Here is a 17018-nt window from a genome sequence, read left to right on the forward strand (position 1 = left end):
CGGGAATCCAATTCTGGTCCGCGGGCGCGTAGCGCAGCGTGCTAAGCGCTACACTACCGCTCCCCACACGCACACAAAAGACAAAGATGCCCCGTATAGCCTTAATAGACTGTAGGGGCAAGTGCTGTTTAGCGAGCACCTATGAAGGCCGGAACGGTACACGAAGAGGTGGGTGACCAGCACAACGCCCGACCGCCTTTGTCTCCCCAGTGGCGATGTTTACACACCGCACCAGGTTCTCATTTGAGGCCGAGTCGACCTAGGGGAGGCCCGGGACCGGTTCAGATAATCGTCACCTGTGTTGGCCGTGAGCGGGAATCGAACCCGGGTCGCAGGGTGCATAGCGCAGCGCGCTAACCGCTACACTACCGCTCCCCCTCACGCATACACACACACACGCATACTAACGCACCACTTCCATTCATCATGCGCACGCCAATTATTGCCTCATGGCAATTTGGCCCAAAGGGAACCGCAGCTTGCACGCTCGGCAGAGGGCTCTTCCCACCGCGCTTAGCACAAATGAGGAAATATTAAATTTGTTGCCGCGCACAATTTTTGTAATCGCGGGGCTATTATCAAATTTGTACAATTGGGGTCGTTGATAATGGCACAAAAGCCGGCCGAATGTGGTGACTAATCTGACCGGCGGGGAGAGACGTCCGCGCCTCCCGCACGCCGGTCGTTGTGCGGCGTCGACGCCGCAGAGAGGCGAGCCGGGGTGGCTCACAGGGCAGGTCCCGGCACGGCAAAGATCCGGAGGTCCAATCCGGGGCTTTCAGCCACCCGTGTTTAGACCCGGGTTCTCAAGCGTAGCAGAGTTTGACGGTCTCGGTGGCTGTTGTTTCACATTGCATGCGGTTAATTTGGCTACATTCCAGCTGTGAGAATGACAAATAACCCGTTCGACTGTCGCGTGACGAACGATCTAAGAGCGGAGTTAAACAAATTATCCGGAGATGCTGCTGCTGCTGCGCTGGCAGTGGTGCGCGCAAGCACAAATAACAAAAAACAACAACTCTGATTTTTGTTTTTCTATATATCTGTGCTACGAAGAAGGGCCATTGCCAAAAACGTCGCCTATTCCGCATGTTATTGTAAGGCCTCAGTAATGTTGTTACATTAGGAGAGCGTTGTTTGTGGGGAAGTCCACCACTCTGCCGTCTAAAGGGTAAAGAGGACGCATGAAGAATGCTTGAGAGGTGGCGGACCACGAGGGTCACGTGACATGTTCTGTACAGTGCATGCCTCGGTGTATTTTCCGTCGTGCGAATTCGAGGCTGTTCAGGAAAATCGCTACACAGATAAATTCACTTCAGCTTATGTTAATTACGCTTTTTTTCTCACACATAAATTGCCCAGTACGCAGTTTACATGGGGCGAGGATATGTTATTCTCCCTCGTCTGGTACGCATGAGGTTGTCGGTTCGATCAATGACCCCGGCGATGCCTGCTGTACATGTGGAGTTCACGTGTTGTATCTCTCTCTCTCTTGCCGACGTGGTGGCGTGGATTGTTCTCCGGGTTTCTCCGGTGTTGCCTTCCACATTTAGATTCAACGCGCGTCGAGATTATTTGGCTGCTGCTCCTAAGTTCCCGCGGGGGATGATGATGATGATATTAGCCACTCTGATGGATGAGCTCTCACGTGTGGCTAGGTCACCTCTGCGCAATAGCTCAAGTGGGCTTCATCCGCTAAGTAAAATAGTAATCGGTAATGAAGCAGTTTATAGCTGGAGATGCTGGAGACTATTAATCAAATTACAAGAGGGAAACCTCGAGTGGGTGAGGGGGAGGGGGGCGGGGGGGCATGGAGAGGGAGGGGGGGGCACGAGCGAAAATCATTGTACGGCAGCTCCCATCTACGTTCGTGCCCAGGGGCGTTAGGGTATGAATAAAAGAAGGGAAGCGAAGGAAGGCTGGCCAGGCGGGTGGTGTTAAACATCGCGTCGCGCCCGGCTCGCTTTCACAGCGGCGCAGGAAGAGAGCGGTTGCTTTCCCTTGGAAGCCGGCGGCGACCTCTCACTCAGCAACTGGCCGCGGCACGGCCGGAAACGTGCACCACCACCCGCCGCGTCGACGTGAAGCAACCTCACGGTGCCTCGCTGCTTGCCGCAATTGAAGCACGACATATTCTCAGGTTTTTTCGGTAAAGTCACGTAGGTAAAACATTAAAAGTAATGAAAGTAAAATAAAACAAAACAAAAATAAAAATAAAATTCACGACGTTTCGTGAATTTTACGTGACTTTACCGAAAAAACCTGAGAATATGAATCATTGCAGTCACGAAAGCTTCAAATCTAGAATTGAAGCACGACACCCCGCTGCTGATGTCGCCCAGGAGTCATAAACCAATACGCGGACTCCGGTCGTCCTCGCGGCGGCGACGGCGGCGGCTTTTGGCTGGCCGTGGAACAAAGGCGGTCACCTTGTCACGCGCTTTCATATGCGCTTCTGCGGCCGTCTGGAACGTTCTTCGTTCCGATAATAGGAAGCCACTGGAGCTATGCTCCAGATACATTTTTTTTTAGAACTGCTTTTTGCGTTGGGTTTATTGTCCTTCCCCCCGCACATCCGATTAACACGATTGTCAATGTACGGTGCGAAAGAAGTTCACCATACATATACACGTACACCGTGCCGACGTGAACCAACCCCGGCGATGAGAGGCGGGGGAACACGCGTAATGTGGAACATGGGGCGCAATGCCTCCTCCCTCCCCTCCCCCCCTCCCTCCCCTCCCTCCCTCGCCTTCACCACAAACCCCGCACCGCTTCCACTCATTAACGGTGGCGCAGCCGTTAACGAGATCCTTAGCAAACATCCGATTTTTACGGCCCGTTAATTAGACGAGTTCACTCACGACGTCAGAGGGGGAAGAAGGTGGGGGCGGGGGGGCAGCGGGGTTGGTCGGCTCAGAAGCCGGCGCTGCCTCCCCACTGAGACCGTTAAGAGAGCAGACGGCGGCGTTTCGCGGAGACGATGGGTTGGCTTCGCGCATATCCACGGCACATGTCGACGTGCTATGAAAAAGAAGGCTGCCGTTGCTTGAAATGTCGCCAATTTAACGTTTTTTTTCCTTTCAAGGCCACGGTGTTATTTACAAATTTGTTCAGTTTGTTTTCCTGCCACTTCCTCTTTAATTGTGTTTGTGCACCACTGCCAATGCAGCAGCAGCAGCCGCAGCACCCAATTATTCCTTCTATTTTTGTATAACTACTGAGATCGTCTTGAAAAAAAAAATGTCACAGGGACCCTGGGCATTGATCAAAATAACAATGTAATGAGTACCACTCACTGTGGGAGTGCTACTCACTGCGCGAGTCTGCGTGCCTCCCCCTTGCCGCTCACCTTGATAGACTCTCCTGCCGGCGACAGGGTCCTGGCTCGGAATGTTTCCTCTGCCTTCTGGACACAGCGACCGAAACTCCTCTGCAAAAACAAGAGATTCATGAGCTGACTCGCAGGGTGATCCATAGACTCACACGGAGATCCATAGACTCACGCGGAGATCCATAGACTCACACAGAGAGCCGTAGACTCACACGGAGAGCCACAGACTCACACGGAGATCCATAGACTCACACGGAGAGCCGTAGAGACTCACACAAAGAATGATAAACTCACACGTAGATCCATAGATTCACACAAAGAATCATAGACTCACACGTAGATCCATAGACTCACACAAAGAATCCTAGACTCACACGTAGATCCATAGACTCACACGGAAAGCCATAGGAGAAACCCACAACCACACACTTACATAGAGACACCCATAGACTCGCTTAGACACCCATATGCTCGCATGGGTACCCATATGGAGACCTATAGACTCACATGGGAACCCAATAACTAACTCACTTAGGAACCCGAAGTGTATGTATGTATGTATGTTGAACCTCTTTCCAACCGTACTCATTGGAGATGAGCATGGGTCAAAGGGAGTCTATGGGCTTCTATGTAAGTGTATGGGATCTGTATATGATGAGACCTATATACTCACATACAGACCCAGGCACTCAACAGGGACCCATAGACTCACACAGAGACCTATGACCGACTTCCTCTCACGATAAACACACCGTGTCTGCACAGTATCTTGAGATGTGGTGGCATTTATTGTACAGTATTATCTCACTCTCAAGAGAGAGAGAGAGACTGCGGTGCGAGGAAGAACCACAGACAAGCGGGGTAGGAAACCAGGCAGTGACCCAACACCAAATTCCCTCCCAAGCTCTGCAGTCCTCTACATATATATGAAGGCATTACCGGCCAATCAACGAGCGTTTACATGTGGGAGGAAACTGGTGTGCGCGGAGAAAACCCACGCGTGCACAAGTGGCCAACGCTCGACTCCGCTGAAATGGAAACGGGTGTGAAGTCCGCATCAGCTGTACGGCCCTTCTCCCGGCAAGCCGGGGTACACGGCTCCTCCACGACGCCCACGACAGCTGCGCGATGATCCGCCGACCCTCGCCGCTGCCTCCGTTGGTCAGTCGATTACCTGGCCACCTGCAAGCGTAGCCACCGCCACCACCGCCACCACCGCCATCACCGCCGCCGCAGCCGCCCGGCCAGCTCGCCGTGCCGCATCTCACGCGGTTGCTTATCGCGGAAAGGGGGTGGGGTGGGCGGTGGGGCGCTTGCGATTACCGGTGTCGGCGGGCGGGCAGGGCCGGATGGCGCAGTCGGCGCCCCAGCCGGCGCCCGCGGTGCAGCAACACTCGGCGCGGGTGGCGTTCCACGCGAGCACGTTGGAGCACGCGGTCTCTGAGTCCACGTCGTAGTAGCACTCCTTGCGCTCGTCACGGCCAGAGCTCCCCGTCCTCGCGGGCACCACGGCTGATGACCGACGGAAGAAGGGGGGGGGGGGCGCGACGAGGGGGGAGCGTCAAGGGGGGGGGGGGGGACAGGCACGGGAAGGAGGACGATGACGATGACGATAGCGATGATTATGATTCTGTTCGTGCCGATGGCAATTTGTTCCGTGGATCAATGCCAAAAGATGTCCGGATCTGCTGGCCAAGACGATGGGGCGTCAGGAGGTAAGAGTTCGTGCCATTTCGCTGCTCCTCAACCGCTGCTGATTGAGCGCAGACCACAGTGGTTTTCCGTGTGGTCGACAGTTTGGGCTGCATGGCCACAATCACACTATGGCATGTCGATAATTTGACGACACTGCGTCATCATCATCATAATCATACGTTTATGATTATACGATGTTTATGATGCGTAAGTAGATAGTAAAAAGGAGATCTATAAACTCCGGCTACGGACCATGGACCCCCCGACACTCACCCGGCCGCCGGTCGGAGCCTTCTGGGAAGACGACCGCGCCGTGCCTCTCCGTCGTTTCGGCAAAACCTGCGGCGGTGACGAGCGACGGTTTTACACACGGCACCAGCTACTCACTTTAGGCCGAGTCGACATAGGGGAGGCCCAGGAGCGGTTGAGATAATCGTCGCTCGGCGTCGGCCACGAGCGGGAATGGAACTCGGGCCGCCGGGTTCGTAGCGCAGCGCGCGATAACCGCCGCGCCCACTCTGACACTTGCATCGGATCGTACGCTTGAAAATCGATTATTTACGATTGTTGCAAACATTGCAACGGACATATTCGCGTGGCATTTTGGCTCACGGAGTGAACAAAACGATAAATAAGCAGGACAGGGAACAAACACCATCGGGACCAATACAAACGAGCAGGTAAATACGAGACAGATTCATGAAACAATTCCTCAATTGGCTGTATTAGGAACGCGAGCCCCCCAAATCGTGACAAATTCCTAAAATAGCTGTTGGGTTTTGATCGCGTGTTTGCGGCTGGAGGGATGTTCACGCACGCTGCCTCGGATGCCTCATTCCTGTTCTTGACGCCATATAAAGTGTACGCGACGTTCACGCAGCACGCACACTAATATCTTGTAGATTTAAACATGTTTGAACGCGTGTTATCACGTGTTTGCTATGTGTGCCGTCACCTGATACCCTGGACACCCCTGTGAAGTGAGGAGATTGCCCCGTCTGATCGCAAGGGATTATCCTCCAGGTATCCGAGCAATATATATTTGTCAAAACAAGAAATATACGAAGTACCTGGCCTCCACGCGAGGCCGGGCAGCGATCCCGTGGAGTGGAGATTGGGAACTCCGATGGCAGAATCTGGAACAACACAAAAAGTCAACTCATCCCTCTTCCTCCATCCCCTCCCCTCCTGTCGACAATTTCACAAAAAATAGACGACCTGCAGCAGCTGCTGCTCCTTGAGACGCAAAAGATGTAAGAATATTACATTTACATTATAAACATCACTCAATTTTAGTTGAGGTTTTTTTTTATGCGTACTTTAAAAATAAAATAAAATAATAGCAACAGGGAGGATTGGGTGGATGGGGGGGGGGTTCTCACCAGGCCGTGCCGGCGAGCCTGCGGGAGGATTGGCAGAGCCGGCCTGGCCGTGTCCCTCCGGGAGAGCTGTGCGGTGAAAATAAAACACGCGACCGTGAAATCCGCCGCACGGGAACTCCACTTGGAGCCGAGCCAGGCCAGCGCCGCGATGCCGCCGGCACGTGATATAAAGAAATATGATTTCAACACGTGGCATTTCGAAACTTTTTACATCGTCATTATTGTTATTTACGATCATGAAATAAATTTGAAGACCATTTTATGTTGGTTCTTTTGGCGAAAATAAACATTTCCGCAGTGGTGTTGGCGCGCGGCACATCGGCAGGAATCACGTTCACTCTGTCGACGTGACAAACGCCCCCCTCTCCCAACGGAATGCCGCCGCCGCCGCGATGTAGCGTTTAGCGCAATTGACTTGCAATCCAGAGGTCGCCGGTTCGTTTCGATCTCCCGGCAGGTGAGACAATCCCCCCCACCCCCCCCCCCCCCCTGCCCCACCACCCCCAAGATCCCTCCCTGGCAAGCATCTGTCCACACAGAAGTTGACATCCAAGTTAAACGATCAGCAAGTCGCGTGCAGTGGAGGGTTACTCCCATTCCTTCCAAGGCATCTGGCCGGCGTGGAAAAGTAGGCTGAAGAGGGGTGGAGGGGGCTCTACTTGAACAACGGCACGAGAAATAAACTGCAGGGCGTCACATCATGAAGCCAATAGGGGATCGATACCTGTGTGAACGCGTTGAGCCGTGTGAACAGCAGGTCCTCGCTGGCGATCATGATTCCCTTGAAAGAGAGCGGAGAAACGCGACCGTCATTCTCATCGAAGACGACGCCGTGGAGCGTATCCCTGCCGAGCAAACCTCAAGGCCAACGGTCGAGACAAATGACCGAATGTACGTACGTGTGCGTGTTGAACTTCGTTCGCACCGTACGTAGCCAACCGTGTTCAGGGGACGTGTCGGGGAAGGAAGATTAGCTGAATACAAAGAGCAGTTCTGAATATGAAAGTGAAGAATTAAGAATGGCAGTGAAGAGAGGGAGCCACGCCCGAGAGAGAGAGAGCAGGTTGCACTGCGGAGATTGGATCGATGAAAGCTGCCCGGGCGCTAGATTCGTTACATCGCAGGGCCGTGAGAGGTGGCGACGAATTTGGGGAGGCTTTCATCCAGAAGTGGATTGATCATATCTTCTGACGAATCAAATTTAATTGGGGGGGGGGGGGGGGGGGGCAATGATGGCACAGTGGTTAGTGCACTGCGCTTTGATTCACAAACTAACATTTTGTGACGATTCCTCGTTTTTCAGCAACGGCGATCGCGAGTGGCAACTGAATCACGGTATGGGGTGAACGAGCACACGCCGAGGTGAGGAAGTGTATCATCACAGGAAGCCGTCAGTCACGCAGCGCGGGGGGGAGGCCCTCATCCAGCAGTAGAATGACAAAGGGGCCGTAACGCAACTATGCGCTGACGACATCGTTCGGACGTCTTGGGATTTTGCGCAAAGCTCGCATTTTTTTATTTTATTTATTTTTCCTTCCCTCACGTGCACTCGGGGTTCGTGGCCCTGAGCCGGAATGGCACGCCGAGACGCCGCAGAATTTCCTGGCCTGAATAACAAAAAAAAATCATCACGTTTTTTTATTTATTTTCTTCCTCTCTGCTCCTCGTGCTTCAAGAAAATTTACACCATCCCTGGGACCATGTGGTGAAAAAAGAAAACAGGAGGTTTGTGCGCCCAGCCCTACGATATCAGATTGAGGGAGGACGAGGGAAGGGTGTTTTTGGCATGAGGTGTCTCCTGTGGAAAAAAGCAGCAGGGCCGACGGGAGGGCCTGCGGGAGGGCGATCGCCGCCAACGACGGCGCACAACGAGGGCGGCCGGAGGGGCCCGTGCAGAAATAAAATGACAAGTGTGTGTTCGCTCGTCGTGTTAAGGTCGCGCGGGGTTCACAGCGACCGTTCCCGTGAAGGATGTTCACGTGTTTAAACACAAAGCAACCGAAGGAGTTTCTCCAGGGTTCCACCCCTCCCCCGCCACCACCACCCGCAGCCCGCCCACTGTAGCTGCGCGTTTCAATGCAACGAAGAGAGGACGCGGAGGCCCGATCTGGCCGCCACTAACCCCGGGGCCCTCGCAACAACCCCCTCCGATGGGGCCGCTGCGCGATTCACAGCCAAGTTTTTTTTATTTTTAATCAGTCAGATCGGCGCGTAGGCACACCCCTCCGCCACCCGACACGCGGCCCATTCGTGAAGTTTGCCGCGCGAGCACCAGCGGCACATCGAGCGGCTCGGTAGCAAATCGTTAAACGTGCCGCGAAAACGTTTGCGGCCACGTTCAACATTACCAGGCTGTCCGGGTTCGCGGATCCTCTTCAACCGAAGGCAAGCCAAAGCCATCGCGCCTCCGCCGCCGTGTGCGACGCGTTGGGGAGGAGGGGGGGGCCGGCCGGGGGGAGTTACCGGGCCGCGGGTCCGGAGTGCGCGACGGTGATCCGTGCACCGGCTGCCCGTCCGTGTGCGAGCTGTGACCTGCAAGTGGGAAATGGAGAAAAACGTCAGCCTCATATTCCGAGTTCCGATCGCGTTCAATGGGCACGAAGGTTCGCTTTGTTGTTGTAGTTTTGTGTAAAAGTACAATTTACGATCAAACCCAAAAAAATATCGGCGCTTACCTGGTTGTGGCCTCGACGAAATCGGTGTCCGCTGACCTGCGGTTCAAAAAGGGTGCGGGGATTCCCGGATTAAACTTGAATCGAGGACACAATTTGCGATTTGTATGTCGTTATTTAGATGTCAAGATACTACAACCGGTCTCTCCGACAGAGGTCAAATTCACCCAAACCGACGACGCGACAAAATCTCGTGATTCCAGGTTGCAATTTGGTTCTCTATTCGACAATTTTCTTATCGTTTTTAGCGTCTCTTTAGTGTTGCTTAATTTTGTTATTGTATCCCGTCCCGTGCGGTTTTGTTCACTCCATCAGTCCAACACTGGGAGGACATTTCCATGCAACTTGCACGAACGCAAGCAACCTCTTCTGTCGCGTGCCGTTCGGTGCACGCAGCGTTAACGCAAGCCATTACACTTTTTAAGTGACGGAGTTATACACCGTTACGCAAGACAGATTTGCAAGATAACATTTCGTCAGGATTCCTCTGCACAAAACTGTGGCTGGGACCTGCTGCAAGAACGTTCGTTTCGGCTCTCGTTAGTTCGAACATTGCCACCCTGCGATGTCCTGGAACTGCCACCGCCACTGCCGACGGCCTTGGACTGAGGTCGTCCTGCCAACAGAGCTTTCTTGGCTCAATGGGCCTCACCGGCTGCAATAATAAAGTCGCACTCCGAGTCTATGAGTCCCGATGCAACTCTGTGGATCTCTATGCAGCTCTACGTAACAGCAACGTCCTGCAACTGCTGCCACCGCCCACGGCCTTGGAACGTGATCGTGTTTGCAAAAGAGCTGCTGGGCTCAAAGGGGCCTCACCAGTCGCAACAATAAAAGTCACAGTCCGAGTCTCTGTAGGACTCTGTGTGGATCTCTATCCTCAAGGTTACAGAGTTGAAGTCTGACGTACGTCTCCTCGAAACTTGGTGCTGCCCCATTGCACCCTCACACCCCGACGTCGCACGGCTCGGGCGAATGATAATTCGCGAACGTGAAACGTCTACGAAACTCTCCCTGCAGACCCCGGCAGCTTGTCAACAAACACGGCTCTGGATCGGATCCCCCCCCCAACCCCCCCCCCCCCCCTCTGATCCCACGCGGCTCCTCGGAATGATCACCCAGCGGCTCGTCAAACGCACGGAGCCTGGTGGGCCCGGCCGAACAAAATTTGTTTACTGGTTTTTTTTTTATTCTTCAATGTAATCTGCTTTAATAAATTCCTGCGAAAATTAATTGTTTAGACCGGCCGGATATGATTTCAATTCACCGTAAAAAGTTGTTGGGATAATCATGAAAAAAAAATTGTCAAAGAAAATAAGTTCATAATATAGGTCTTTTTTTGGGGTTAGACCACGTAAATATAAATGTGTCGACAAACCCGCCACCACCTGACACAGCCAATTAGTAGGGTTTGTCACATAAACAGAACATTCGTTGCTCGTACAGCACACCGGTGTGTTGGAGAGCAAATCCACAACATTGACAATCTGAGCACGACGTTTCACCAGTAATTACAACTGGCATCATCAGGCCTCACGTTCGCACGATCCTGGCATCGTGACAAAGAAAGCAAAACAACACAAAACGTAATTGCGTCCGCTCACTATGATTGAACGCAAATATTCGGACCACCTGTTGACTTTCCGAGGGCCCTGTTGTGCAACAGGAAACGCAGGGTGATCCATTTATACGAAGGGGTGGGTAGCCAGCACCACGCCCAGACGCCTGTGTCTCCCCAGTGGCGATGTTTACGCACCGCACCGGGTACTCATTTGAGGCTGAGTCGAGCTAGGGGAGGCCCAGGACCGCTTCAGATAATCGCCACTGCTATTGGTGGCCGTGAATGGGAATCGAACTCGGGTCTTTCGGCTCGTATGTAGCGCAGCGCGCTAACCGCCAGACTCGCGCACATGCACGGAACAACCAAAAAAAGCGATGGTAGAGTGTGTTTTTGTGCTGGCATCGCTGTATATTATTTCTTCACGAAACTCTCAATACATCGCAAAACACGTGCTTGCATCCCAACGGGATGAGGCCGTGATCAATAAAACAAAAGGCCACTTGCGTCCGATTTGGCCACGTCTGCCACTCACCTGCGCCGCCAGGCTGTTGCTGCTGCCTCTGCGTGCCTGGAAGCTGTCCAACGTCCGTCGTCTCGTGGGAGCCTTCATCGAGCGGCGGCAACATCCCAAGACAAATTTCAGCGGCGGTTATTTGGCGTGTCGCGAAACCGGATCCGGTTACGTTCGCTTTTGCGCGCGCGCGCGGCTCGCCGTCAGCTGGGAGCCGTGAGCGACGGACACTTCCCCCGAGCCGCCGTGCGAGCGCTCGCGAAGGAAACGCGACGATCGCGCGGAATGAGCGGCGGTGCCATCCGCGCAACGGGCGCACAGGGGCAGCGCTTAGCGCGTAGCTCACGGACGCGGTTTGGCGGTCGTGCCGCGCGTTCGTGCCCGAGCGAGCGCCGTACCGCACGACGTCCGGGGGGCGGGGGGGGTTGCTCCGAGTCCTGGCAGATGCTTCGGGAGCTCCCGGTCACGTGGAGCGAGCGAAACAACGCGCGGTACGACCCAAAAACACTAAAACGCGCCGGAGAGCCAAAGCGGTGGTGTTCGTCTGTGTGGGTGTACGTGTGGGTGTCTCTCTGAGTGTTTTTGTTTTGTCTGATCCAAACACCTGGTCGAGTGCCTGGCTGGGCAGCTTGGCTGTGCAGGTTCATTGGCTCGTTGAATTCTGCAATGATAAAATAAGCACACACACACACAAAGACAAAGGTTCCCGTATAGCCGTGATTGTAGGGGCAAGTGCTGTCAGCGAGCACCTTGTGATGGCAGGCGCAGCGGACGAAGGGGTGGTGTGGCCGGTATTACGTCTACCCATCTTTGCATCCCCTGGGGCTGATTTCAGGAGGAACAGGTGGAAGGATGGAGAAGGAAGATCACATGGAAGGAAAGAAGGAAGGGACAAGCGGAGAGATGGAAGGAGGAACAGGTGGAAGGAGGAGCAGGTTGAGGGAATGAAAAAAGCAACAAGCAGAGAGATTGAAGGAGGATCGAAATGAAGGAGGAATGGGTGGAAGGAGGAACAGGTTGAGGGAATGAAAGAAGCAACAAGCAGAGAGATTGAAGGAAGATCGAATTGAAGGAGGAATGGGTGGAAGGAGGAATAGGTTGAGGGAATGAAAGAAGCAACAAGCAAAGAGATTGAAGTAGGATCCGGTGAAAGGAGGAACAGGCAGAAAGAGTGAAGGAGAAATGGATGGAAGGAGGAACAGGTGGAGGGAATAAAAGAAGCAACAAGCATAGAAATTGAAGGAGGATCGCATTGAAAGAGGAATGCGTGAAAGGAGGAACAGGTTGAGGGAATGAAAGAAGCAACAAGCAAAGGGATTGAAGTAGGATCCGGTGAAAGGAGGAACAGGCAGAAAGAGTGAACGAGGAAGGAACAACGGGATAGCAGGAGGAACAGGTAGAAGGCGGAGAGGGGGAGAGGCAGAGGGGTGGGGCGAGCACCTGCGGACGAGCGAGGCCGACAGCGCCCCAGCGTGTGGTCGTAGTCGTCGCCCTCACTGTCGCACACGCAGAAGAAGGTCCCCTCGACGTTCTCGCACAGCGCCTCGCCGCACACGCCGACCACCAGCTCACACTCGTTCACGTCTGTGTCGCAAACGAAGACGAAGATCCCCCCCCACACCCACCGCGTAGCCTTAACAGACCGCTGGGGCAAGTGGTGTTAGCGAGTGGCGCCCACGAAGGCCGGCAGGTGGTGCGGCCAGCAACGCGCCAGGACGCCTTTGAGCGATGTTTACACACCACACCGAGTGCTCGTTTGGGGGCCGAGTCGACCGAGGGGAGGCCCAGGACCGGTTCAACTCGCCGGGTGCGATGGGGCCGTCACGCGTCACGCGGACGTTCCGTTGCTCCTTGACAGCCCACGGTGGAAGGCTTCAAAGCTTCATAGCTCGTCGGATTCCTTAAGTCTAAATAGAAATTCTGATTCCGAAGGACCCCGCGGTTTCCGCTCCTCGAGCCGTGGAGCTCGTCAGCCGTAAACGTGCGATTCCCGAATAGAGGTTTTTTTTGGGTTAGATCGCGTAAATATATAAACGTGTCGTTAAAACCCGCCACCACCCGATACAGCCAACTAGTAAGGGTTGTCACGTAAACAGAACGTTGCCAATTCGTCACTAGTACAACACTAGTGTGTAGTGTATAGTGTAGTGTATAGTGTAGTGTACTACTACAGCACACCGGTGTGTAGTGTATAGTATAGTGTATAGTGTAGTATATAGTGTAGTGTGTTGTGTAGTGTATAGTGTAGTATAGAGTGTAGTGTATAGTGTAGTATACTAGTACAGCAACACCGGTGTGTTGAAGAGCCAAGCCACAACATTTACAATGTTGAGTACGACGTTTCGCCAGTAGCGCGTCGCGAGTGAGCGATTCACCCCCCCCCCTCCCCACCTTAACGAGCGTCACGAAACAAACCGTGGCCTGAGAAACGACTGCGTCAGTGGCCATTCCTCACCTACGCATCCCTTGCCTTCCTCGGCGCTCTGGAAGCCCTGGTCGCACAGGCAGGAGTAGGATCCGTGGGAATTGACGCAGTACTGGTGTGGCCAGCACACGGCGTCAGCATCCTCCTCGCACTCGTCCGCGTCTGTGGAGGCACACAGAGAGCGATCGCCACCGTGAGGCTCTGGGCGTTGAGTCGACCGTCGTCGTGGTGATCGCGGCCGCGACCCCGGCGCGAGCGCGTCGCGAGCGAGCAAGCGAGACAGCGACGCTCGACCGAGTAGTTCAGCGGCGCACCGGCTTCTCCGACTCGCTATTCGCACGTGCCGCGAACAAGGCGCGCGCCTAAACGCGTTCTCTCTCCCCGCTGCTGGATACGGACGTGCGTGTGTTGAACTTCTTTCGCACCGTACGTAGACAACCCGCGCTTAATCGGAGGTGCCGGGGGAAGGACAAAAATTATTGAACACAAAAAGCGGTTCTACAGAAATGAGTTTTCAATCCAAATCATTTAGAAGTGCACAGCTCCAGCGGCTTCCTAATAGCAAGGCCTCTCCGCGCCGGCCGTGTGGAAGTCGAGGTGGACGCTCGACCGTATTTGACCGCGCCGCTCGAGGAGCGGGTTGGAAAAGAGGCGCGAGAGCACAGAACACAACCACAATGGATGTTGTCCCACTGCCCTCTGCGTGCCCACAACATAGCCCCACAGAAGCCGACAGCAAGCTGCTTATACTGGTAGGAACCTCCTGGTTACACCAGCCCACAGGGGATTATTGCGTCCGTCGTGCAGGGAGGGGCTGGGTGGGGAGGGAGGGGCTGGGTGGGGAGGGTGGGGCTGGGTGGGAAGGGGAGGGTGGGGAGAGGCTGGGTGGGGAGGGGCTGGGTGGGGAGGGCGGGGAGGGGCTGGGTGGGGGGTGTGAGGGGTGGGGCTGGGTGGGGAGGGGCTGGTCACCCCGTGGTGCCCTTATAAAACTCAACGTTTAACCTACTCACGCCGGCTTGTGCCCGCCCTCACAGTCGGGCATATTTGCGGAATACACCACGCCGCCGATGACCCTGGCCATTGACCGAGCAACCCAACGTTCCTACCAGCTCCCTCCGCAGGAATGTGTTATAGAGGTTCAACCCACGGTGTGAGCGTTGTTACCACTACAGACGGATTCAGGAATATGTTGCTTTCGTTTGATAGCGCTGAGTTGTCTGTCCATACTTCACCACACTGGTCAATGCAGGTTGGTGAAGCTGTGGGGGTACGACGGGGGGGGGGCGGGACGGGTCCAAATCTCACTCGCCACTGATGGTAGCCGTGGCCGGGATTCACCCTTAAGAGTCACCGCACTCGGTTTTGCCTTCATGCGCTAACCACTGAGCCACTGCTCCCTTATTTGGGAAACTCGGACTGTTTACACAAAGTGCCAGGAATACGTTAGATTTCACTATGGCCTCAACAAACTGTTGAGGAAAGTGCTGTTAGCACGGCACACCAGGGGGTGGTTTGCCAACACCACGCCCGGCCGCCTTTGTCTCCCGAAAGGCGATATTTACACATCGCAACAGGTACTCACTTGAGGCTGAGTCAACCTAGCGGAGGCCCAGAACTGGTTTCAGATAACCGTCACTGGGTGTTGGCCGTGAGCGGGAATCGAACTCGGGTCGCCGGGTTCGGAGCGCAGCGTGGCGCTTAACCGCTACTACGTTACCACAAAGACAAAGATCCCCCGTATAGCCTTAACAGACTGTGGGGGCAAGTTCTGTTAGCGAGCACCTACGAAGGCCGGCACGGCACACGAGGGGGTGGCCAACACCGCGCCCGGCCGCCTTTGTCTCCCTAGCAGCAACGTTTGCACATCGCACTGGGTACTCATTTGAGGCTGAGTCGACCTAGGGGATGCCCAGGACCGGTTTCAGATAATCATCACTGGTGTTGTCCGCGAGCGGCAATCGAACCCGGGTCGCCTGGTTCGTAGCGCAGCGCGCTAACCGCTACACCACCGCTCCCACACGCAGCACACGCACATTGCGCTCGAATGAGGCCCCCCCCCCATTCCACCGCGCCCCGTCTCACATCAACTCGCTCGCACGAACGCCGCCGCCGTCGCCGCTCAGTCTCAGAAAGCGTCGACGCGGGGAAGCGGCGCGCGACGACCCAAACAGTCCCAAATCACGAGAACCGCCTGCAACATCGCCCGCCGCGCGCGGGGCACCAGGGGTCAAGTTCACAGACAGCGAGCAACTCCCGGCTCGCGTGCGAGTTCTAGACGGGCCACTCCGACACTGCGCGGAGAGATGGGAGATGGTGCGGGGGTGGGGGGGAGTGTGGAGTCCGTGGTGTTGTTATTGTGGAGAGCCCAGTTTCGCCAAAAAAAATACCGAGTAACTAAACTTTTTTTTTATGTAGTGAGATTAATTGTGGACGAAAACAAATACCGACGAGTGGTAAAATGAAAAGGTATGTAAACAGACACGCGACGAGAGAGATGCGTGAAGCATTTTCACTTTAATGGTGTTGCTATGTCGTTTATCAGGACGTGAACTTGAGGATGAAATTCGATGAATCCGTATTTTTTTTTCTCTCTCTCTCTCTATAAATCAGGGCTCTCCTTGAGCTGCTTGGGGCCCTGAGCAAAAGGCTGGGGAAGAGGGGGGAGGGGAGGGGAAAGACCGAGGGAATGAGACTCGGGCGGGGGGGGGGCTCACTTTCATCCACCGTTCACCACCGATTCTCCCCGAGGAGGCCGGCAATAAATGCCCACGTGTCCTGAATGTGGCCGAAACCCGCGTGGGATTCCTTCAGTCGTCAGACAGAAAGAGAGAGAGAGCCCTGTGGCTCTCCGCCGGTGCTTCTGCTGCTGCTGCTGCTCCGCATGCCGCGAAAGCGATATCTCTCAGCCTGGACCGCGGGACGATGAAAACAGCCGAAGGCTAGCACGGCATTCAGCAATAAGCCGTTGATTTACTGCTGCCCCACAGCGTGAGATGTATTGTGGTAATAATAATAAAAGTAAATATGCAGCCCCGCAAGTACCTGCTCGTGCCAGCGCTGGAGGGATGGCCTACCACAATGGAGATTGAGAGCGCTCTAGAAAACAACAACAAGGGACGGTTGCGGGAACACAACGTCGGAGGGATGTATACGGGCTCGCTTCAGATGAGACTGCGAAGGTGAAAGGTGGAATGGACAGCTGCAGGGATACTCTCTCCAAGCGCGAGCTGGTCTTCAGTGGAATGGGGTGGGTGAGGTGGGGTGGGGGGGGGCAGCATTTTCCTTGCGGGGTTCTGTCACTCAAACAAAGCTGTAATTACCGCACAATTCAAGCGTGGACTTCACAGCAGGGGTGAAGGATGAGGCGGTGCAGGGTTCGTTGGGAAGGCACATACCGGGAGTTACGTCAATGCAACGACAGACTAAAGCCGGGCACGT

The 17018-nt window shown here is 54.7% G+C and overlaps 1 protein-coding gene across 1 annotated transcript in view; it reads right to left on the reverse strand.

Annotated features, from left to right (window-relative positions):
- Nucleotides 1–17018, reverse strand: part of LOC144943176 (latent-transforming growth factor beta-binding protein 1-like) — a 105566-nt gene that overhangs the window by 21100 nt on the left and 67448 nt on the right. The window contains exons 26-37 of the mRNA XM_078870418.1: nucleotides 13611–13742; nucleotides 12596–12739; nucleotides 11760–11816; nucleotides 11177–11248; nucleotides 9087–9122; nucleotides 8875–8943; nucleotides 7136–7192; nucleotides 6412–6477; nucleotides 6100–6165; nucleotides 5303–5368; nucleotides 4658–4846; nucleotides 3353–3433 (exon numbers count right to left, since the gene is read on the reverse strand). Of these exons, the coding sequence (XP_078726544.1) occupies nucleotides 3353–3433; nucleotides 4658–4846; nucleotides 5303–5368; nucleotides 6100–6165; nucleotides 6412–6477; nucleotides 7136–7192; nucleotides 8875–8943; nucleotides 9087–9122; nucleotides 11177–11248; nucleotides 11760–11816; nucleotides 12596–12739; nucleotides 13611–13742 (1035 nt within the window). The remainder of the gene's footprint in view (nucleotides 1–3352; nucleotides 3434–4657; nucleotides 4847–5302; nucleotides 5369–6099; nucleotides 6166–6411; nucleotides 6478–7135; nucleotides 7193–8874; nucleotides 8944–9086; nucleotides 9123–11176; nucleotides 11249–11759; nucleotides 11817–12595; nucleotides 12740–13610; nucleotides 13743–17018) is intronic.

The sequence above is a fragment of the Lampetra fluviatilis genome, chromosome 30 (genome assembly GCF_964198595.1).
Source record: "Lampetra fluviatilis chromosome 30, kcLamFluv1.1, whole genome shotgun sequence".
Classification (NCBI taxonomy): domain Eukaryota; kingdom Metazoa; phylum Chordata; class Hyperoartia; order Petromyzontiformes; family Petromyzontidae; genus Lampetra; species Lampetra fluviatilis.